This window comes from Acomys minous (assembly GCF_964271855.1).
Source record: "Acomys minous genome assembly, chromosome: 13".
Lineage (NCBI taxonomy): Eukaryota > Metazoa > Chordata > Mammalia > Rodentia > Muridae > Acomys > Acomys minous.
In genome coordinates, this window is record NC_140495.1 from 98,207,262 (window position 1) to 98,231,688 (window position 24,427).

General features: G+C 43.5%; 1 protein-coding gene across 4 annotated transcripts in view; it reads right to left on the reverse strand.

Annotated features, from left to right (window-relative positions):
* Positions 1 to 8,764: 8,764 nt before the first annotated feature.
* UBE2D1 (ubiquitin conjugating enzyme E2 D1) overlaps positions 8,765 to 24,427 on the reverse strand; it is a 41,152-nt gene continuing 25,489 nt past the window's right edge. For 2 of the 4 annotated variants that reach the window (XM_084752124.1, XM_084752122.1), the window contains exons 2-7: positions 17,622 to 17,685; positions 17,501 to 17,532; positions 15,413 to 15,490; positions 14,112 to 14,217; positions 10,319 to 10,412; positions 8,765 to 9,644 (exon numbers count right to left, since the gene is read on the reverse strand). In XM_084752124.1, coding sequence (XP_084608250.1) covers positions 9,599 to 9,644; positions 10,319 to 10,412; positions 14,112 to 14,217; positions 15,413 to 15,490; positions 17,501 to 17,509 — 333 coding nt within the window. In that variant the 5' untranslated portion in view covers positions 17,510 to 17,532; positions 17,622 to 17,685 and the 3' untranslated portion in view covers positions 8,765 to 9,598. Of the gene's footprint in view, positions 9,645 to 10,318; positions 10,413 to 14,111; positions 14,218 to 15,412; positions 15,491 to 17,500; positions 17,533 to 17,621; positions 17,686 to 17,807; positions 17,880 to 24,427 lie in introns of those variants that run through there. The other 2 variants (XM_084752125.1, XM_084752123.1) reach the window with 2 other exon arrangements.

Genomic DNA, 24,427 nt, shown 5'->3' on the forward strand with positions numbered 1-24,427 from the left:
CAGCAACAGGAGAAGGTGCATCCACCACAGCCCCAATTACTAAAGGAACATCAAATTACTCTTAGCAATGCTATAGTGCGTTCAAAAATAAATATAGCTCTTCTGTCTTTTTGACAGTATTAAAAGAAGATTTATTCATAAAAAGAGAAAGGCCAGAAACAATTGAGGCTGAGAGGTGGCTCAGTGGTTGAGAGCACTTGCTACTCTTCCACAGGACACCCAGGTTTAATTTCCAGCACCTACATGGAGGCTTACAGCCGTCTCTAACTTGTTCCACAGGATCCACTGCTCCCTTCTGACTATGATGGGCACCAAGCATACAAGCTGTACACTTAATATTCATGCATGCAAAACACTTAGATAAATAAAATCAAACCTTTGTTGTTGTTAGTTTTGTTTGTTTGTTGTTTGTTTGCTTTGAAACAGGGTCTCACTATGTAGCCCTGGCTGTCCTGGAACTCCATCTGTAGACCAGATTGGCCTTGAACTCACAAAGATCCTTCTGCCTCTGCCTCAGAGTGCTGGGATTAAAGGTGTGTGCTCAGCACGTCCTAAGTCTTATAATGGGTGGACCAACAGGAGTGGGCATTTGGAAACCTAAGATTAAAGGATTTAGCTGTCTCAACATCATCCAACAATAAAACCAGCAGAAACATCAACAGCCTTTTCTATCTTTAAGCCAATTGTCTGCAATCCACAGGAGATAGGAGAAGCAAACAAGATAAGCACTCATATAAATGTATAGGACCACGATTCATATTACAGGAAATTCCATAATGGTTACCTTGGTGTAATAATGCTATTAATAAGCTAAAGCAGCCTCTGTGTCTGCCCCCTGTGTTGCGGCAAGTGCCTCATTCATGCCAATGATGAGGAAAGCACTTCACATACACACCATTAAGATTTCATGAAGTGTACAAGGTGCTGGGTTTTGGTTTTTTTTCCTTTCTGCTTTATCCAGAGAGCCATATAAGCCAGGGCTATCATCCTTGTCAGCATCTTTTTAACAAAAATTTCCAGCTCTGAAGCTATAGTTTGCTGATTTTAAATTATATTATATGCAATGCATGCACAATATAAGCAAATCTACAATGAGGTTGTAGATTTCATGTGTGTGTGTGTGTGTGTGTGTGTGTGTGTGTGTGTGTGTGTGTGTTTGTGTACAGAGATGAGTGGTTGATGTCAGATGTCTTCTTCCTTAACGGGCACTTTTTTTTTTTTTTAAAGCAATGACTCTTGCTGAACTTGGAGTTCACCACTTTGCCACTTTGGCTGGACTGGCTGGCCAGCAAGCCCTGGGCACCCTTCTGCTTGTACCTCCCCAGCCCTGGCATTATACAGTCATGCTGCCTTGGCAGCCTTTTTTACCTGCATGCTGGCGATCCAAACTCAGGTACTTATGCTTGTGAGCCGCCAACCTCACAGCTCCGTGGATTCACTTTCCATTCTTTCTTTTCATTTTCCACAAACACTCTGTAGGACTTGGCACATGTTTTTATCTAAACTCTTAACTTCCCTTATTTCCTTAATAAGGCTTGGATTAGGAAAACAAAACCTGGGCTAGAGAGATGGCTCAGAGGCTAAGAGCACTAACCGCTCTTCCAGAGGTCCTGAGAATTCCCAGCAACCACGTGGTGGCTCACAATCATCTATAATGTAATCTGATGCCCTCTTCTGGCCTGCAGGTGTACATGTAAATAGAGTGCTCATATACATAAAATAAATAAATAGATCTAAAACAAAAAACAAAAAAAAAATCACACACACACACACACACACACACACACACACACACACATTCATGGGTGCCTATGCATTAAGAAAAAGTACAGACAGAAGTAACAGACAAACTGAGCAGGTTCTACTTATAAATTTAGGAATAGGAATGTATTTATTCATCTATATTTGTGTGTATATAACAACAAATAATGAAAAATAGAGAGCAAAGGGGGATATATGGGAGAGTTTGGAAAGAAGAAGAGAGGAAAATATGGTAATTATAATCACAAAAAGTAAAAGAAATAACTCTAAGAAATTTTAAAAATATGAGTACAGAATATTAAGAACTTTGAGGTAGTGGTGATTATATGTATTTATTGTAGGAGCAAGCAGACAATCTTTATTTTTACTACATGTATTTGTGTTATTTTTTCTAAAAGGCAGTGTTAGTACACATATTTTTGTAATAATTAAAAAACGTTTTCAGTTTCTAAGACAGGCTGCTCTGTGTTGGACACTGCGATAAGTTCTAAAAATACCGAGATGACTAAGGCCTGACCCATCTGTTTCTGTTTGCCTGGAAGAGCAGCGGATGGCTTACGAAAGTAGGTGACCCTGGAATAGGTGTTGTCAAGTGCAGAAAGTGTGGGGTGCTCCCTAGAAAAGAAAATCTGTGAGTCACGCGTGTGCTGCGGAGAACAGGCAGACACGCCAAGAACTGGCTGGAGCAACCACAGAGAGGTCTGATCCGGTCCGCTTGGGAAGAACTAAACATGGTGCGAGAGGTTTGTCAGCAGAGATGGCAGAACAATTGCTGCAAATTATTGGCACAATGAAGCTGGCTTCCAGGCAACTTCTGATAGGAGCATTGGGAGAGACAGGAGAGGGAAAGGCAGAAGAGACTAGAGAGGAAATGGTTACTGCCAGCGGGGAAGGGGACTGTGAGTCAGAGCTGAGACTGTGCCACCTCACACACCGGAGTCACTCTTTGACCTATCATGGTGACCAGCCTGCAAGATGCACTCATGTAATAGTTGCACAAAGCGTGTGGGCTAAGCAACCAGCCTCTGATTGGATTTAAGACCTATTCCCAACATGGCTTGCGTGGCCTGCATCCTTACTAGAGAAACTACCTTCAATTGGTAACTGTCCTCAAATGAAAATTTACTTTTCTGCAACTGAATGTCACTGAGTATTCAAAGTATTTTTACGGCCCAGGCCTCATGACGAAATAACTCAATGGCATTTTGGAAGGATCTCTGTCTCATAATGGTTTCTCAGGGCTTTTTTTTTTTTTTAAACTACCTTACCAAGTAGTTTATATACCTTTGTTTATATGTTATGGTTTCTGATTTGGGGTTTTTTGAGCTTTCTGTGTGAGCGAATGTGATGTCTCTGCATATATATGTTTCTTTTTCTTTGGCTCTTTTTCTTGCTTGTTTCTTCTTTTGTCCTATTCTGGCTTGTCTGTCTTTATTTTTGTCTGACTTTATTTTATTATTGTTTGTCAGATGCTTGTGTGTCTCCATCCTAATGAAAGTGAGAGAAAGGCTGTGGATTTGGATAGGTGGGCAGAGAGAATCTAGAAGGAGCTGGGGGAACCACAATCAGAAATTACATTTTAAAAACCTATATTCAATGACGATGGTGGTGGTAGTGATGGTGGTGGTGGTGGTGATGGTGGTGGTGGTGGTGGTGGTGGTGGTGATGGTGATGGTGGTGGTGGTGGTGGTGGTGGTGGTGGTGGTGGTGGTGATGGTGGTGGTGATGGTGGTGGTGGTGGTGATGGTGGTGATGGTGGTGGTGATGGTGGTGGTGATGGTGGTGGTGGTGGTGGTGGTGGTGGTGGTGGTGGTGATGGTGGTGGTGGTGGTGGTGGTGGTGGTGGTGGTGATGGTGGTGGTGGTGGTGGTGGTGATGGTGGTGGTGATGGTGGTGGTGGTGGTGGTGGTGGTGGTGATGGTGGTGGTGGTGGTGGTGGTGATGGTGGTGGTGGTGGTGGTGGTGGTGGTGGTGGTGGTGATGGTGGTGGTGGTGGTGGTGGTGGTGGTGGTGGTGATGGTGGTGGTGGTGGTGGTGGTGGTGGTGGTGGTGACGGTGGTGGTGGTGGTGGTGGTGACGGTGGTGGTGATGGTGACGGTGGTGGTGATGGTGGTGGTGGTGGTGGTGGTGGTGGTGATGGTGGTGGTGGTGGTTGTGGTGGTTGTGGTAGGAACCATGGGCTTGTATTTCAAGCAGGCTTTCTAGGCAAAGGCTCTGTATCCAGTCACTGTGGGAAGCACTGCTGTGCAGCGTCCTCAGGGAGAGCATGGAGAGTCTCCACTGCCGAATGCTTCCTGATCTGCTTTTTCCTGCAATTGCCCAGCTGTGGATCTGTGCATGGTCCCTGTGCCTGTGAGTGACAGCCGCCGAATGCTATCGACGCTTTTCTTGCTGTCACAACTATTTCGCAGGTGCATCAGTTTATATTAGATTATTTCAAGTATAACATCTAATGCTAATACTTTTAGATGATTTTCTTCTTCTTCTTCTTCTTCTTCTTCTTCTTCTTCTTCTTCTTCTTCTTCTTCTTCTTCTTCTTCTTCTTCTTCTTCTTCTTTTTCTTCCTATTCGGTCAATTCAGCTCACAACTTAAAAGCACGTTCTTGTGTAAAAAGATCAGGGAAAAATGTAAATGTAACAAAATATAGATAAATGATATAAAAGATATTAAAATGTCATTCAGAAGCCAGGTGTGGTGGTGCATGACTTTAATCCCAGCACACAATGGGCAGTGGCAAAAGGATCTCTCTGTAAGTTCGAGACCACCCTGGTCTACAAAGCAAGTCTAGGACAGCTGGCCAAGGCTACACAGAGAAACCTTGTCTCAAAAACAACAAAACAACAACAAAAATGTTGTCGTCAAGATATTACAAGATGGGGCTGGAGGGACGGCTTGGCAGTTAAGAGTTCAGATCCCAACAGCCATGTTGGGTAGCTCACAGATACCTGTAACTCCAGGTCCACAGCTCTGGCGCCACCATCTGGCCTCACTGGGCACCTGCACTTACATGCTCACAGGCACATGTATACACATAATTAGGAGATTTAAAAAATCCAGACATGGTGGTGCATGCCTGTAATCTTGGCACTCTGGGAGGCAGAGGCAGAGGCAGGGGGATCTCTGAAAGTTTGAGGCCAGCCTGGTCTACAAGGAGAGCCCAGGACAGCCAGGGCCACACAGAGAAAGCCTGTCTCACACACACACACACACACACACATCCCGCCGCTCCTGGGCAAAGAAATAATAAAAACAAAACTTTAGAGGAAAATATTGTTTCACTGGGAATTATTTCTACCACTCAAACATCAGCTTCGCCCAAATCCTCAATTATCATAACTATTGGAAGTCAAGGTGAAAGATTACTAGGCACAAGCCTAAGAGGAGCACACAGGGTCGGTGAGATGGCTGAGCGGGCGAAGGGGCTTCCGAGCAAGCCTGACGACCTGAGCTCAATCTCCAGTACTCACAAGGTGGAAGGGAACTGACTTCAAGTTGTTATCTGACCTGTATGCACACCCCTGTGGATGGATACATGTACACGCAAATAAACAAATGCAATTTTAAAAAAAGACAAGGTTTTATAGATATTACTCAGCAGAATGAGTTGTTATCTACACAGTGTTGTAACAGATGAAACCAGATGCCTTTCCACCAGCTGCCTCATGTATAAAACACAGCTGAAGAACAAGAAGAGGATTATGAAGGGCCAGTGTCCTTCAGCCTTAGGGTATGTGCCAAGTGTGCAAGAGGTCCTAGGCTCCATGCCCGCGGTCCTAAAATGAGTGTGTACCAGGGGTGTGACTCTATGCGAGATCAAATTCTCAAGCATCATCAACTGGACTAGAAACTGAACCCAGTCCAAACTGACTATGAGTAAACAGACATATAAAGTAGTTCTACCGAACGAGTTCCAGGACAGCCAGGGCTGTTACAGAGAAACCCAGTCTTGAAAAACAAAACAAATATTGGGGGCTGGAGAGATGGCTCAGACATACAGAGCACTGGCTTTTCTTCCAAAGGTCTTGGGTTCAATTCCCAGCAACCACATGGTGGCTCATAACCATCTACAATGAGATCTGGTGCCTTCCTCTGGCATGCAGGCACACATTGTATAAATAATAAATAAATCAATCTTAAAAAATAAATAAACAGGCTGGAGAGAATGCTCAGAGGTTAAGAGCACTGACTATTCTTCCACAGGTCATGAGTTCAACCTGTGGTGGCTCACAACCATCTATAATGTGGTCTTATGCCCTCCTCTGGCCTGCAGATGTACATGCAGGCAGAGCACTGTATTCATAATAATAAATACATCTTTAAAAATAAATAAATAAATAAACAACCCCCTCAAAAAAAAAAAAAAAAAACCACACACACACACACAAACAAACCAGGACAAGGGGTAGGAGTATAGCCCCATGTGAAAGCACTCATCCAATGTTGAAGTCCTGGGCTTCCTCCTGTACTGTGACAAAACACTGTAAAGGTTAGGGCTGTGGCTCCGTTGGTAGGATTGCCTGCATCCACTTCTACCCCAAGCACCACACAAACCTGTGACCCCAGGACTTAGGAGGTAGGTAGAGGCAAGAGGATCAGAAGTTCAAGGTCATCCTATGCTACAAAGTGAGCTCTCACGTTCTGCGATCAAGTCATTTTGGGTCTTTTGAGGCTGATAAGCAGAGGCTTAGTTCCTGCTGTCAGCCTAATGGCAGGGCTGTCAAGAGGACATGAATCGAGCCAGCTAATTAAATGTGGCTCCCACAAGACAGCTGGGGATAGAGAGGAGGTGACGTAGCTTCTTGTATGTGGCGTTTACAAATATCTACAGTCCGTTTTATAGGTTCTCACCTGCCTGAGCACATCAGGACATCAAACGGGGAGACCTGAGCACCCAAAGACTCCATCTTTGGCATTCTCAAGTCCATGTTTAATTTATAAAAAGCCAAGTGGGATATCGTTTTGTGATATATATATATTATATATATATAATATATATATATACACATATATATACATACACACACACACACATATATATATGTATGTGCATATTTTTTAGTCTTCGGCGCATGCTCGTGGGAGGCCAGAGGACAACTTGTGGGGGCTGGCACTTTCTTTCTATCTCTTGGGTTATAGGGTGTTACTCAATTAATCAGGCTTGGTGGCAAGCATCTTTATTCACTGGGCTAGCTCTTTGGCCCTTGGAAAGGCAGTTTTAAAATCTAACTCACGTTCTGGGTTAGCGTAAAGCAAGAACAACAGACTCAGAGGGTGGTCTGCTCTTTGCTTCCTTGAAAAGTAAGACTATTTCAGTTAGGAATAAAATTGTGCTTACCCCTGTGGATTCCAGGTGTACAAAGACAAACAGGAGTTAAAGCAAGTTTCAGACCTTAAAAAAAAACAAAACAAAACAAAAAAACAAACAAACAAACAACAACAAACAGAAAAGGGCTAGGGGGATGGATGCCCAGGGATTGGAACACTGGCTGCTCTAGCAGAGGACTAGAGTTCAGGTCCCAACTCACAGCTGATTATAACTCCAGATCTGATGCCCTCTACTGGATTCCTTGGACACCAGCATACTACACACACACACACACACACACACACACACACACACACACACACACACACAACATACCTTTTAAAAAAAAGTTATAAACACAAGGATACTTCCAAAATTAAATATCGTACAAAAGAAAAAAAAATCATTTGTTTTTGAGACATGATCTATCACACTAAATAAACCAGGCTGGCCTTGAACTCATAGAGATCCTCTTGTCTCCGCCTCCTGAATGCTGAGATTAAAGGTGTATACCACCACACTCAGCACAAATGAGTTGTTGGGTTTTGTTTATTTTTTTTTTAAGTGAAAGATACTCAGGAAACAAAAATCTCTTCCTTTCAAAATATACCCAATATTATCCAAACTGAGAGCACCCAACCCCAGGAAACATGTAGCTTACATAGAGTGGATGGTAGCATGTGTCTTGCTCATGAGATGCTACTTCGAGCCATGAACATCTTTCTGAAAGCCTGCGTTTTCTTTAGTTATTTCACGGTATTCATAAAGATGGATTTCCTAAGGGGCTAGCCTGGGCTTCAATAGTAACAAATAACAACAAAAATAATCAATGGGCAACTATGCCCATCAGATTCTTAACTGTTCACACAGCTACTACCGCCCTGATGTGCCTACGAGCCATTAGCGAGAGGTTATGTTTACCGATCTCAAAGAGCAGAATTGTATTTCTTTGAAAATCTAGACACATAACCTGCTTGTTTAAATTAATTCTTAGCTGGCAATTTATAAAAACGGGGGCATCATTTTTTCTTAAATGACTGATAACATGCAGTAAAGCTTTTCTAACTGTGATGGCATTACGATTCCATTTTAGTAATTCTAGACTTTAAAACACTGAGCAGTGTCATGGCAGTGGCACAGCGCGTCACCCTCACAAGTCGACCTGGAAGTTCTTCAGAGTTATCAAGCCTGTGCCTTAGGGTGGGGACTACAAAACCCACACTCCTTTCAGGACATTTACAAGTAATCCATCATAGATGAGGATAAAACCCAGCTTCTAAGTTCACATCCATAACAAGGGACCAAAGCAAACCACCTCCCCGCAGACAAGCTAATGAAGAGGTGCTAGTCTGCTGCCGCCATAAAGAGCGTCTATGCACTGAGTGGTTGTTAAAAATGCCAAGCTAGGAGGTGAGATGATGTGGTCATGGGTCCAAGGCACTGGATGCCAAGACCAAAGTGAACCGAGTCGGATCTCAAGGAACCACCTTGTAGGAGACAACTCACTCCTACAACTTGTCCTCTGATCTTCACCCCCAAATAAATGAGTGAAAACAAATTTCTTTTAAATGAAAAGAAAAGAAAAAAAACCCACATCTTCCACCTTGGAAATAGTTTTCACGCGAAACTATATAGAGTTTTGATCCATAAGAACAGATGGAGCAATTTTGGTTTTTGCATTAAGTAATCAAGACAAATAGTAGAAAAAGCATTTTATTTATATGGAAAAAGCTACAGTAAGATCTGTAAAAGGTGTCAATATAATATTGCCTATACAGAAAAAAAAATTCAAATGTGAAGAGCAACAAAAGAAAGTCACACACTTTCCTACTTAGCAGTGCAATTAATTCACATTGCAATAAAGTTAAGTCAAGTACAATAAAACCAAAACAAGTGTTTCTCCATTCTAGTCAGTATACTGAGAAATACAGTGTAAAGATCAGTTCCGGTTTAAGAGATAAGCATTCAACCCACAGAATATCCTAAGACAAGGGGGCACAGTTAATTCATCATCAGTTGCTGGGGGCATCAATACTGTTCACAGGGGAGCAAAGTCATGAGTTGACATAGAATATATTTAGTCTATACAGTAAAAAAATACAAATTATAAAGTGAGCTAACAAAGAATGAAATCTGAATTCAGATTTATAAAAAGTGACGACATCTTGGACAATACATACAGTGTTTCTCATGTAAAAACATCTCGTTTCAGCCACCAAAAAAAAAAAAAAAATCATCTGGTTGCTTTTCAGTCACAGCGCAGATCTTGCTGGAGATGCAGGTGTCCAAGTGTGTCAGACCAAAATAAATGTCCTCCTTGACGAGCACAAAATGCTAAACGCTCTCGGTGTCGTTTCAAGGGTGTGTTTTGGAAGTTTGTTTTGTCTTGCTTCATAAACACATTTAAAATGAGTGAAAAACCAAAGGGCTCATGGAACAAAGGAGACAGCAAACGGCACTCGATTTACTGCTAATGTTGAAAAAGACCTAGATTTTACAGTACTCTGGTATAAGTGAAAGTGTTTTCAGCTTTACATTGCATATTTCTGAGTCCATTCTCTTGCGTGCCTGTTGTATCTGTAGGCATACAAAACAAAACAAAGCAAAACACATACAGTTAACCCACAGAAGCCTCTCCTCATGCTGCCTGCTGCCCTCTGCACACACACGTGTTGTTTGGGTTGGGGGCGGGGCATGGGAATAACAAAAATGCATGCAAACATAAGGGCAAAGCAAATGACTTTTAAACTTCTAGATTCCTCAGCAATCTATACAAAAACAAATATAAACCATAAGAAAAAAAAAAGACACACATGTGCACACACACACATAAACAACGTCAAATAGAAATCGGTAGAAGCCAGCTCCTGTGGTGGTGGGATTTATCTCTAAGACGCAAGTGAGCTCCTGACCCAGGAGGATGAAAGAGCTTGGAGGTCAGCGGGGGTGGGCAGAGAAGGAAGTTCTCTTTGGAGGACAAGATGGGGAAACAACGCCAGGTGCTTTCCAGTAATTAACTCCTCCCACGTTTAATTTACCAGCTGGAAATGAGGAGGCCACAGCACAGACACTGAACACGTAACTACTAAACCCAAACACTAGCCAGGAAAGAGGTTTGTTTGTTTCTTTTAAGACAGTTAAAAAAAAAAAAAGAGTTAAATATGCTTCAACTATCATGCACAGGCAGCCTCCCCCCACCCCTCCTACGTTTAAATGCACCCAACAGGAAGTGCACAACCGGAAACACTTACTTTTCTTTGTCTGATTTATAGATCTGTGCGATATCTGGTACTAAGGGGTCGTCTGGATTAGGGTCGCAGAGCAGCGAGCATATGGACAACAACACTAGGCCAGAAAGAGAACATTCCATTAGCTGACGCCCTTGCTGCTTTGTAAAAACTCACACGCCTGAAAATAGCTGCATTTGCACAGAAAGAAAAACGGAAGAGGGGAGGGGCATGCGGAGGAGGCAAGAGCACACACAACTCAGGGGCAGGTGGCTTGATAAGCCCGAGACCCGGGAAATAAAAACAAACAAACACAAACAAAACAAAAACCCAGCACTGAAAACAAAAAAAACAAAAAAACACAAAACCTACATGGAGGTGACATTGTATATGAACTTCAGTTGCTACATCAATATTATTTTTTTTAATTTATTTATTTTTATCTCATGTGCATTGATGTTTTGCCTGCGTGTATGTCTGTGTAAGGATGCCAGCCCATCCCCTGAAACTGCAGTTAGAGATGACTGTGAAGGGCCACGTGGGGGTGGGCATTGGGAATTGAACCTTGGGCCTCCAGAAGAATAACCACTGAGCCATCCCTCCACCCCTTCATATATTTTTCTCTTTGACATTTTAAATCCTAAGTTATCTATGTTTACCTAAAACAGTGTGTGCCCTCCAAAGTAGCTATTAGCAATCTTTCAAGTCAAGTGTGTGTGTGTGTGTGTGTGTGTGTGTGTGTGTGTGTGTGTGTGTGTTTGGGTGTGTGTGTGTGTTTGGGTGTGTGTGTGGGTGTGTGTGTGTGTTTATGTGTGTGTGTGTGTGTGTGTGTGTGTGTGTGTGTGTGTGTTTGAGTGTGTGTACCCACCCCCATGATAAGTAGTTCTCTTCAACAAATCTTCCATCCCACATACCTCATATTTGATTATATGCATTTAGAAACAACACGAACAACCATCTCTGTTTAACCTGTATATTTTAAAACATAAAAACTGCAAGGCATCTTTTGCTATACCACGTCAAAACTGCTAATACAAATAGCTACACTAAGACAAAACGAAACAACCCAGAAAACAAACCCTACGCCAGGCAGACGAGGAGCACATACATGCCTGTCATCCCAGCACTGCAGTGGCTAGGGTGGGATGGCAGCCAGCTGCACACCAGCCTGGACTACACAGTGAGACCTTGTCCTAAAAACAACAGAACCCCACCAGAGTATCCCAAATAGGAAGAAAGGAAACCCAGGGCCTCACCTGCTTCATGCGTGTGTGGGACATCCAAGGAGCTTCTTCATGAACATGTCTCCCACTAACACCCTCCCTCCTTTGCTATGATTTTTCATGTTTTTTTTTTTCAACTCTTTCTAGGCTACAGGTAAACGTATAGAGCAAGAGTTACTCTCTAAATGGCAGGGACAAGGGGCAAACAGGGATGATGGGAAAGCAATGTTTTCTCTCCTCACCCTGCCTCATGAGACTCGGGCCTTGTGCATTCAAGCAAGAGGACAGCAACCGTTTTCCCAGCCTCCTTGCACATCCAGGCTAAACTCAGGGCAAAAGCCAACCAAGGCCTTTAAACACAGGAAAGTGAAAAGGGTAGGAATAGGTGCGTGAGGGCCAAGCTACCTCCTGCCACGGACAAGTGTGAAGTTCCTCACTCCTCACTCCTGCCGCCAGGAGCCATCCGCCCCCCGTTTCGCCATCCCAACCCTATGATCGCGAGGAGAGGACTGACGTGTCTACCCCAGGGCTTGGCGTGCACCAGGTGCGCAGTGACTGAGTTCAGTAATTCTGTCACGATCCTGTTCTACAGGTAAAGAGACTGAAACAGTTTACGTTCTCAGTAAAGTTTTCAGGAGCTATCAATAACTGTCTGCTTTGTTTTTTTTATAAAAAGCTACCGCATCAGTAAATAGGCTCTGAGCACCTGACAGTCCGCCATTTCTCTAAGTGATAAAGACGGAGCCATTTTGTGGCACTATTCCAAGAAAACTATGATAATCTAAAGAAATCTTCCTTTGTCCACTTTACCTAAGTTCATTGCCGGAATGTTTTATGAAAGGATGCTACAGGACCGAAAAACGGCCAGTTATAAATAATTAATCTGAGGCCTCTGGCTTTACCTGACTTGAAACAACTATGGCTGTGAACCATGCTTCTGGTTAAAATTTTCCCTTTTAAGAACAAGCTAGGGGCTGGAGAGATGGCTCAGAGGATAAGAGCACTGTCTGTTCTTCCAAAGGTCCTGAGTTCAATTCCCAGAAACCACATGGTGTGTCACAACCGTCTATAATGAGATCTGTTGCCTCTTCTGGCCTGCGGCCACCTATGTGACCAGAATGCTGTATAAGTAATAAACCTAAAAATAAACACAACAAAACAAGCTATAGGACTGAGATACAGCTCAGTTGATAGGGTGCTTGCCCAGAATGCACTGAGGCCTGAGTTCCATGCCTAGCATCTAATAATATAACCAGCCATGGAGGCTCATGCCTGTAATCTTAGGGCCCAGGAAGAGCCAGGAGTTCAGTGCCTCATGAAACCGGCAAGGAAGCCTTGAGTTTTATTTTTAAAAATGGCGGTTACATCAGAGGCAGATGTGTATTACGCAAGCAGCTTCTTCCAGCTGCCAGGTTCCGTTGCTTTAGAGAAACAGGACCAATCACTGCTGGCACAGTCTGTCATATTGGGTAATGGAGCAAATCGGTCTCTAAGGATCTATGGGTGCAGTTGACAGCTCAGCAAAGAAAAAGGTGAGGCCACCTCTGGAGGATGAGCACCAGACAGGTCAGGTGTCAATCATGGTGATGCTAAAAGTAACTCAAGCTAAACGTGGACGCTATCTATGAAGAGCCACTTTGAGATACAAAATTATGCCTTTCCTTTTTGTTAACTTCTTCTTCTTCTTCTTCTTCTTCCTCTTCTTCTTCTTCTTCTTCTTCTTCTTCTTCTTCTTCTTCTTCTTCTTCTTCTTCTTCTTCTTTAAATTCATTTTTGGTTTTTCGAGCCAGGGTTTCTCTTTATAGCCTTGGCTGTCCTGGAACCCACTCTGTAGACCAGGCTGGTCTTGAACTAACAGAGATCCGCCTCCTTCCGCCTCCTGAGTGCTGGGATTTAAAGGTAATGTACCACCCTAACTGGCTTAACTGCTTATTTTATCAGCCAGTCCTAAAGTGGCACTTTTGATTGTCAATAGACACATTAATGAATGGGATGAGTCCCAAAATCTGTTTGTTTGTTTGTTTTTAATACCCTTTTGAGGAAGCCAATATATTTTGCTCTTACTTCTTTTGTAAAGACAGAAGGGCAAATACCAACAGGCTTACTATAAAATCTCTAACTCTAGTAAATTTTAAAGATTTAGTTTCTGTTTTTAATTATGTGTATTATATGTGTACCTTCATGGAGATATGTACACATGTGCATGTGAGTGCAGATGCCCTTGGAGGCCAGAAGAGGGCGCTGGGTCCCCTGGAGCTGGAGTTACAGGTGGTTTGGGCGCTGCCCAGCTCATGGTGCTGGGAAATCAACTCGGGTCCTTTGAAAGCGCAGTATGCACTTTTAGTCACTGAGCCTTCTCTCCAGCCTTTAGTTCCAGTATTTTAAATCATTGGTTTCATTTAGATTTGCCCATCCATTCATTTCCCGAGACTCCAAAGTTTACTAAAAGCCAGAGTGACTGAGCACTCAAAACAGCAAGAAAGCATAGCGGGCTGAGGTACTGTTTTTGCTTACCTGGTTTTTGTTTCAACTCTGGCCCCTAAACATTGCACGATCTTCCCCATGCTCATTTTAAATCTGAAAACCAAAATTACCTTTTGATACAGTCAGAGCCGGCGACCACTGGGACCTCAGGATGTCAAGACAAATACTTCCGTTACTGTTTATATTTGGGTGGTAGATTTTTGTTGTGAAAGCAATCTAAACATAAAACGGGAACAAAAAGTGTGTTGATCGTCACAAGCAATGAGCAAACAGAACCAATCCACTTCAGGGTACTGCATGTTCAACCTCACACAGCTTTGGAACAGAAATGTATACACGTAGCTTTGTTGCTGGGAACTTGAAGAAGGTTAATTCGGGTTAACCTCCTTTTCCCCTCCAGGCGTTGGCAAGTGTCTGGGGAGTAATGAGGAAGTCTGAAGTAGCTGGTGTGACTGGCTGAGTGACACCTGGACCCATTACTCTGGCTTTCATCACACCTCAAAATATTCCCCTTAACCCGACTGTCAGTAATGCCCAGAAGGCCACATGGACTGACAAACAGGCCACAGAGCCTGTCCAGGCAGAAGTGAGATGTCTCAGCTCATCACCTGTCCTACAAAACCAACAAAGAATCTGAGTTTTGACAAGAGCCACTGTCGTGTGACGTCACCCATATGATTGTTAAACTACTTGCTTCAAAAACACTGTACTCATTTCCCTGGAGGCATATATGCTCGTTTTCCCTCCTTCATACCCCCCATCACTTGTTTTGTTTTTCCCCCTTTGGACTTTAAACCTCAGAGAACGTGTGTTTCCACCCCCTTCTGTTACTCAGTGTCCTTTCTTTGTCTTTCCCACTGTGGAGACAGGGTGGATGCTCAATATACATTCACTGGATACTTAAAAAAGAAAACTGGGTCCTTACCTAACACTGGATATAAAAGCCTGATTGTTGACTATAAAAGCATTCCAAACTACACATGTCTCATAAGGAAGAGAAGTCCAGGCGCCTAACCTGCAGCCAGTGCAACTGTTTCTTTATCAGGCATAGAAAAATACTTCACTAAGAAAGAGTACTTTAGGGCTGGAGAGATGGCTCTGTGGTAAAGAGTATCGGCTACACTTCCAGAGGACCCTGGTTCAGTTCCCTGCACCTATATGGGAGCTCACAACTGTCTCAACTCCAGGTTATTCCACACCCTCACACTGACAGACATGTAAGCTAAACATCACTGCACATAAAATAAGCTAGAAAAAAAAAAAGAAAAAGAAAGAATACTGTAGATTTGGAGGTTGCACAAAGGAGCTTGCACCCACTAACCTACCCATGGCCTGTGACATCACGAGACCAACTCTAGACAAACAGTTTATAAAGCCCTCTATGGGACACGTCAGTGACAGGAATAAATACCTTTGGTGGTTTAAAGGGATAGTCTGTAGGAAAGTGGACAGTGAGGAAGAAGACTCCGCCTTGATATGCGCTGTCGGGCTGAAATTACACAAGAGCGCACATCAGTGTCCAGCCACAGCACATGCTCGACCACTCCGAATGACCTCCCCCCCCTCCCAGACGTGAACAGTGTGAGAGGCCCTAATTTTCTACACAATCCCATCCAATATCAGCTTCTTAAAAAAACATGATCCTTGTGTCATGAGTTCAAGGAATTTACCTGGAGAGCTGGCTCCTTCCCGGGAATGAAGGTTTGCAAGGTGCCCACCAAGTTTAAAGAGAAGCAGACATGCACAGCAGTGTGATTTAAGCAAACAGACCATGGGTAGCAGTGTACACATGAGGCCGGCTACCAGGAGGGAGGGTTTGCTAGAGCAGTCATCAATACTTTTAAAAGGTCACAACTAATATTTATATATATATATTTTTTAATTTCCAAATTTCAAGTTCTAATGTCCACTTGAGTAACACCAAAAGGGAATACACTAGTAAGAGGGTTGAGTGGGCACCATCACATAATTTACCCCAATATTCATTTACTAGTACTTCATATTGTAGAAAATAAAACCCCAAAATCAAGCTGGATAAACTCAGTATTCATGATATGTTGAATGAAGAACAAACTTGACTGAGGTTTTTAGCCTGGCTACCTGCCTACATGGTGTATGTATGTATGTATGTATGTATGTATGTATGTATGTGTATATATATATATATATATATATATATATATATATATGAAAGATTAAAGGAGAAAAATACCAAAAATAGTACCAAAATATCCTCAAATTCTATTTTAATTCCTTCCTATTTACTGGAATGCATCATGGGTAATAACAACAGGTCTGTCATTCTTTCCCTCCTTCAAGTTCTGCATACAGATCAGAGGCTTACATTGTAGAGTTATTCTTACTGCGTTGCCCCATTCTAGCTCATTACATGTAAAGAACGTAAACACGTTACCAAGATAAGCATGGTCTGCATGGACAGTCAAGGGGCGTTACAGAAGGGGGCGGAGTGTGTTTATGCTGCCGAGACAAGACAGGAAGTCAAAACAACATCACAGCTGCTGCTACAGGTGATTTCACCTGAGAAATACGGTGGAGGCCGCAGCTCTGATGGCGAGGCTTTGAAAGTTCGCAGCAGAAAATGAACACGAGGTGGAAAGAACTACATTCTTATTGAAAGCTGTTAGGTAACTATGTTGGGTTCCCCCCCCCCAATGTAACAACTTAAAAATAAATAAATAATAGCTTAAGTCATTTAGGATAATTCCTCAGGGACTTTTCTTTGAAGTTCAGCATAATTTTTTTTTTTCAGTTTGGATTTTAGGGTAAATGATTTAAAATTCCACGACTGAGTAGATAAAGCGCCCCAAGGGAACTATGTATGGTCTGTCAGCATGGCAGCAGCTAGTGTGTCTCACCCGGACAGAGGACTGCAACAAAGTGGCTGCTCTCTCACTATTAGCGTTTTGTTCATTAGAAAGAAAGCCCTGCCTCAAGTCATCGCTGCTTTTCAGGTAAGGAAAGACACATAGATAACCAAGAGGGGCCAGAGGTTTAAGGCAATGCAGAAAACTGAGAAGGCAACAAAGACCACCCATAGCGGCATCCTCCACTCCTGTAGACAAAAGCCATGATGAGACTACTGCAAACTGACACTTGCCAGATGTAGCGATTCCACTGGGCCAGACTTATTTCAAACCTCTGAAAACTGTGGATTCGTAAGGAAGACTCCTCTTCCTTTAAAAACAATTGACACTGTATTTTTTTTTTTTAATTAAGGCCAACACACAGACTGCTTGCACAGACAGCGTGACCTTGCTATGAGGAGGTGTTAGCACAGGAAAAATAGCGCTGTGACCCAGCAGGTATTGCCAGCCATGCTTTAGGAAGTCATCGCAAAGCCTCAATCATGTTTTGCTTCGAGGGTGAATCAGAGGGCAAGACTGGTCACCCTGAGTCAGAAACATCTGCTCACAGGTCAAAAGGCAAGAGTGAAAAAGAAGGGGGTGGGGGCTAGTCCACACTTGTGAGTTGTACTTACGGGCCCCATGATGGTCGCTTGCCAGTGGAACACTGAAACACAGAGGAATGGGGAGGTCACTTACAGTTGCCTAAAGCCATCCTTCCAATGGTAGCAAATCCTAACAACAGAGTAGACTTACAGTCATCTCCCACGGGTCCCGCCGAGCAGTGAGCAGGTGGATCACGCTGCAAATCACTTAGTTCCTGAAGGGAAGCAGAAATCCTCATGGTTAATCCTTCCCTTTCCCAGGAGGCAGACACTAAGAACCCAGAAAGACACAGACTAGCAACTTCTCTTTAAATCATTTCAGGTTAATTGGACTCACGGTGGACTTTCCCACTGCGGGTGGAAGGATGAAGTTATATTAAAAATTCCTTTATGAGACAGCTCCAGCCTCTGCAGAACAAAGGCGCTTTCCTTTTAAGATTCCTACTATGTCCTTGTGCAAGGTCATATATGTCGTTGCTATGCAGATGGTGCTAACAATGCAGGTCCTGCTGGCACTGTAAGTCACGCATGAACTCCCCGGGTTTCATTTCCAGCCCCAAATAAACAAGGCTCGACTTCCAGGGGTTTGCAGTGTAATGAAGGGGAGTGAGGGCTTGGGGAGATGGGTCCTTAAGGAATATGGCTTGAAGGACCCAAGGATCTGAGTTCAATCCCCAACACCCATGTAAAGATTTGGATGCGGTGACGCAAGCCTATGATCCCAGCACCGGTGAGAGAGAGACTCTATAGGATCCTTGGGGTTGGTTGGCCGGCCAGCCTGGCTGAACTGGTAAGTCCCAAGCTCAGGGAGAGCCTGTCTCAAGAGTAACGTGGAGAGCAATTGAGGAGCACGCCGGACACGAACCAACATCCGGTCTCCCAATGTTGACACCACATACATGTGTATTCAAACTGGCAAACACACATGTACATACACAACATAGGAGCACAGAGTAGGAAAGTAGTCGGGCTAAGTCCTGTAGGTTTCTCTACAGTACTGATTGGTAGGCTCTTCTCTAGCCTCAAGGCATTGAAGCAAAGACCAATGGCAGACACAGTTTTCAGGTTCGCCAGCCCTGGCCCAGAGTCCCAAATCCAAGGGGCTCCACAGCTTTAGGTAAGATACTTAGCCATTCTAGCCTTGGCTGGGAAAGAACTGGCCTTTGTCCAACAAGAAAGATATGAATTCAGTATTCAATGCCACACACTAGAGAGAAGGCTCAGTCGCTGAGAGCAGGCGCTACTCTTACACGTATCAGCACTCACACAACAGCTCATAAATACCTGTTAACTCTAGCTCCAGGGGATCCAACGCTCTCTCCTGGCCTCCACACACACCTGCACTCATGTGTGCATAAACACATGCAGATGCACACACACAGGCACAGATACAAATACACACACACACACACACACACACACACACACACAATTAAAGATGAATCTTAAAAAACAAAACAGTACCAAAGACCATACATGGCTGGGGGTGCAGGTGAGGGGACAGAGTGTGCGAAAGTCCTAGGCTCCATCCCTTACCGCTACACAAAGAAAAGATTATTCCTGAATAAACTGGCTCAGTCAGGAAGATCAAAGGCTGTCTATGTCTGATGAAATCAGTGAAATGGAGCCGTAAGGGACGATCGGAAGTTAGCTCTGAGGGGGATATGAGATGAGCCTGGGAATGTAGGCAGAAGCCAGACAGGAAACAGAACACACATCCCACAGAGGGCAGACAGTTACACAGTGCACAAGGAAGCCCGGTGTGGTGGCGCACGTCTTTAATCCCAGCACTCGGGAGGCAGAGGCAGGCGTATCCCTGTGAGTTTGAGGCCAGACTGATCTACAAAGGCTGTCCAGGACAGCCAAGGTTACACAGAGAAACCCTATCTGGGGGGGGGGGGGGATGTGGTGGTGGTGGGGGAGCCTGAGTAGAAACTTCCCATTGCAGCATGATTATCCAATTTAAACCCTCCTTCCTAGTCCACATCATGAAAAAAAAAAATGAAAGAAAAAAATAATAACAATACAGTGCACAAGGAGATTTGTGTGTGTGTGTGTGTGTGTGTGTGTGTGTGTGTGTTTGTTTGTTTTTGTTTTTTGTTATTTTGAGACAGGGTTCCTCTGCATAGCCTTAGCTGTCCTGGACTTGTTTTGTAGACTAGGCTGGCCTTGAACTCAACAGTGATCCACCTGCCTCTGCCTCCCGAGTGCTGGGATTACAGGTGTGCGCCACCATGCTTGGCCTTATTTTTCATAAAGACGAGGTGTCACTATATTATCCTGCCTAGCCTAGAACTCACTATGTAGACCAGACTGGCTTTGAACTCACAAAGATCAGCCTATTTCTGCCTCTTAAATGCTGGGATTAGCTGGGCAGTGGTGGCGCACGCCTTTAATCCCAGCACTTAGGAGGCAGAGGCAGGCGGATCTCTGTAAATTCGAGGCCAGCCTGCTCTACAAAGTGAGTCCATGACAGCCAAGGATACACAGAGAAACCCTGTCTCGAAAAAACGAGAAAAAAAAACCCAACAACAACGGCAACAAATGCTGAGATTAAATAAAGGTGTGAACCAGCATGCCTGGCTCTAGACTTTAATGTAAATAGTACTTGTTTGCACTCATTTAATCAGAAAAATGCAGTTTCTAACTGTGGTTTTAAAAAAAACTACTAATGATCTGTACGTACACATTTGTGTGGTGATAATGTGCATAAGAATAAATCCAGATATAGACACAAATGTACACTAATTAATTTTGTTTATTAACAAGCCAAGCCAAAACCACCTTTAACCATATTCAAGCCTCAAGTGTCAAGCTGTTCTTCAAATCTCTCTAAAGTATTACATTTAAGGCCGGGTGTGGTGGCGCACGCCTTTAATCCCAGCACTCGGGAGGCAGAGGCAGGTGGATTGCTGTGAGTTTGAGGCCAGCCTGGTCTACAAAGTGAGTCCAGGATAGTCAAGGCTACACAGAGAAACCCTGTCTTGAAAAACCAAAAAGAAAAAAAAAAAAAAAGTATTACATTTAAAAGAGGTGTCTTATTCTCATTTTTTTTTTTTATGTCTCAATTCCATTTCCTCTTTGGAAGAGGGGGAGTGATGGATGAGAGGAATAAAGGAACTAACAAGTAAAGTCTACAAAGCTCAAGGTTCTCAAAGTGTGTAAGGGAAGCCCACCCACTTTAAGAGAGAGAGAGAGAGAGCAGATGGAACATCAAACTGCCTTCCATACATCTTGCTAGGCTGTCAGGGAACACGCAGCCACGGGCATGGTGCGCAGAGTTCAGGCAGAATGAACGACAGCAAGGCTGCAAGACATACATTCCTCCCTCACCTGCAAAAACACAGACCTTCCTTACATACAGCAAAAGAGAAACGAGGAGACTTAGGGAATTCTGAGACGAACTAATGAAGCGAAAACATAAAGCTATGAACACACACACGCACAGTCTATGAAAACTGCGTCCGAACACATCCAAAGCCACCTTAGCCCTTAAGTTAGCTCGGCAGTCAATGTAGTTTTTAGGGGACACAGGGGGCCAAGGGTCACTTGGTTTATGTGCTCTTTCCAAACTAACTGACATTATTACATATCTACCTCTATCATATCACGTATTGGATGGTAAAAATAATTCAGTGAAGTAAACCAGGTTTAACCACCTAAATTACTCAACTACTTAATCGGTGTAAACTAATCATTGAACCTACCTGAAGGTTCCATTATAATAATCAGAGCATCTTGCCCCTAGTCCTTAACCTACATTACTTTTTTGCAGCTCTCTTCAATGCAGCGATGTATTTGTGTGCTAACAGCTGATTCTCATCTAAGCTTTTCATCAAAGAAATATATCAAATTCATTTCTCTTGCATTTATCAACTGGGGCATAGTTTCACATTAATATGAAAATGAAAATACCAACTTTAATACATACACTAAATTGCATTACATTTGTTTCTTTTTTTTATATCTTTTTTAAAAAAAGTTTTATTTTATGTGCATTGGTATGTAGGTGTCAGATCCCTTGGAACTGGAGTTAGAGACGGCTGTGAGCTGCTTTGTGGGTGCTGGGAATTGAACCCGGGTCCTTTGGAAGAGCAGTCAGTGCTCTTAAGCCACTGAACTATCTCTCCAGCCCCACTTCCTTGCTTCTTATCAATCCACTTGAATAGCCTACAGTGCTAGACACTGAATGATCGGTGTTAATTTTATTGTATTGTTCATATGTATTTGCATCTTTGCTCCCGTAATTATTTCTGCAGATAAATAAAAATATCTAAGTCGGGTGTGGTGGCATACGCCTGTGATCCCAGCACTCGGGATCGATGTGAGTTCAAGGCCAGCCTGGCCTACAAGCGAGTCCAGGACAGTCAAGGCTAACACAGAGAGACCCTGTCTCAAAAAAATAAAATAAAATAAAATAAAATAAAATAAAAAATAATCTAATTTTGACAAACTTCACATCTGCTCTAAAATGAGTAGTCATGGACACCCTAAAGATTTATGTTTGGAGTGTTAAAAAATAAAAAAAATGACTCAGTGATGGTAGAGCCAGCAAGATGGCTCAGAAACTAAAGGCACTCGCAGCTAAGCCTGACGATCTGAGTTCGATCCCTGTGTGGTGGGAGGAGAGAACTGACTCACGCACGCTGTTCTCTGCCCTCCAGACGTGAGCGTGTGGGTGCTGCACCTCCCCCGCGGCACACACAGACTAATGATAATGAGTTAAAAAAAAAACTTTAAAACGATAACAATAACAAGCTAGGGTTAAGCTGTCTCTCCACATGTTCTAATCTTCTGTTCTCGAAGAGTTTGACACTAAATTATACAATGTGCTCAAGAACACAGGGTACTTGTGCGAGTCAGCCGCACTGGAAATTCTACCCTGAATCCCAGTCACTCCACAGATAGCGTTCTACCGTTTTAAGGAACCCTCAGGCTTTAGGCAGACCCCTTCGTGGCCATGTTGGACCAAAAGAACCCGAAGTTCTTAAGACCGTTCTTTTTACAACTCATGATGGCATCTACACGTGTGCAGAAAAGCAAAGCAGTGACTTGTGGGGACAACAAAACGCGCAATGGATGAGACACCCGCCAGCTCTCACCCCAAAACCGAACCATTGTTAACAGATTAGAATACTCCCATTCATAGCTCAACTGCGATGTGAGGGTGCAGCTCAGTGTGGGAGGGGCGTATGTTGAAAGACAACTTTGGGGAGGGCAATGTGGTAATGACTATGACAGTGGAAAATGTATTTGGTCCTTGGCCCAGTAAATTACCTCATAGAAATCACCATGCAGGCAGACAAACAGACAGACACACACACACACACAAACACACACACACACACACACACACAGAGGATGTTTGGCATAGCCTCTTGCCTAAGTACATAAAGAGATGGCTTATAACCACACACTATGAAATTCTGACAACCACTGAAAAGAACAACAGATCCCACACGCTGACAATGAATAACGTTGAGCAAAGGTAACACAACATTCAAGGCGAGTGCACTATTACACACTAAACACAAACATAAAGCAAATGACTGAAGACACACGCATGGAACCCTGAGTTCTGTGTCTTCGTGTTTGAGAGAGGGTGTCACTACAAGGCCCATGAAGGCTAGAGTTGGTCTTGAACGTAAATCCTCCTGCCTCCGCTGGATGGAACAGGACTGCTCTTCTTTTCATCTCTCTGTATATTTCAAGTGCTTTCTCTTCTCATTAAAAATGTCTAATAAGACCAGGAGAGCCTGAGTGACTGTCATGGTCTGCAGGGTAGCTATGAAAAAGAGCACAGACAAATCCAGTGTGAGATCCGAGATAGGGGAATCCTGGGACAGGAGAAGGACACGGTGGCAGAAGCCAGGAAGCCGAGCGCTCTTCTTAAGCTGTTTACTGCATTATGGTTACAGAAGCTGTGGAATCAACTTCCTATATTATGTTGAAGTCTTTCCAGAATATTAAGATTATTTCAAATTAATTGGCGCATGTTGTGGGCGTTGAACCCAAACCTTGTGTAACCTGGGCAACCACTGAGCTAAACCCTTAAAGGACATTATTTTTTAAAGATTTAGTGTGTGTGTGTGTGTGTGTGTGTGTGTGTGTGTGTGTGTGTGTGTGTGTCTGTTTGTCTGTCTGTCTGTCTGTCTGGGGTATATGCAGGTGAGCACAAGTGTCCACAGGATTCCCTGGAAATGTTATCATAGTTGGTTGTGAGCTGCCATGTGGGTGCCGAAACCAAGTCTGGGTTCTCTGCAAGTGCAGCAAGTGCTCTTAACCACTGAGTCATCTCTGCAGCCTCAAGGACCATTTTCTAGAAGTAAAACCTTTGGAGTCAAATTTAGCTATGTTGAGCCTCACAGTTGACCTTTGTTAGTAGCTGTGCAGCCCTAAGCAATTACTCCCTTTGAGTCTCAAATGCACAGTGTGTAGGGTGGGGACATCTCCTTGAACTCTGCTGAGTTCACCTACTGAGTAAGCACATCACCCAGTATTGGGCATCTGTAACAGGCGCTTTAAAAAATGCTAAGTCCTCTCCCTTTCCTCTTTTGCTAGAATGTTTTTTTTTGTTTGTTTTTTGGGTTTTTTTTTTTTTTTTTGCTTTTTATTTTCACTTATATTTCAAGAGAGGGTAGGTAAACAAGGTAGCCTCAAACTTGCCACCCTCCTGCCTCCGCCTCCCTAGTCCTGGGATCATAAGTGTGTGAGCCTCATCCAACTTGGAATGCTTCTGTTTTTGTTGTGAAATCAAGACCTTTATGCCTCTTGTTCCTGCATCCCTCCACAACACCTGGCGGGGCGCTGTCCACACACAGATGTTTGGTATTATCTGAGCCACGCTTTGGTCAAATTTCAGAAGAGGGGGAAATGAATAGATTTGGCAAGCAAATAAAAGCCATTTATTGCCTTTATAGCTGGGTAAGTTGCACAGAGTGAAACATTTAGCAGCTA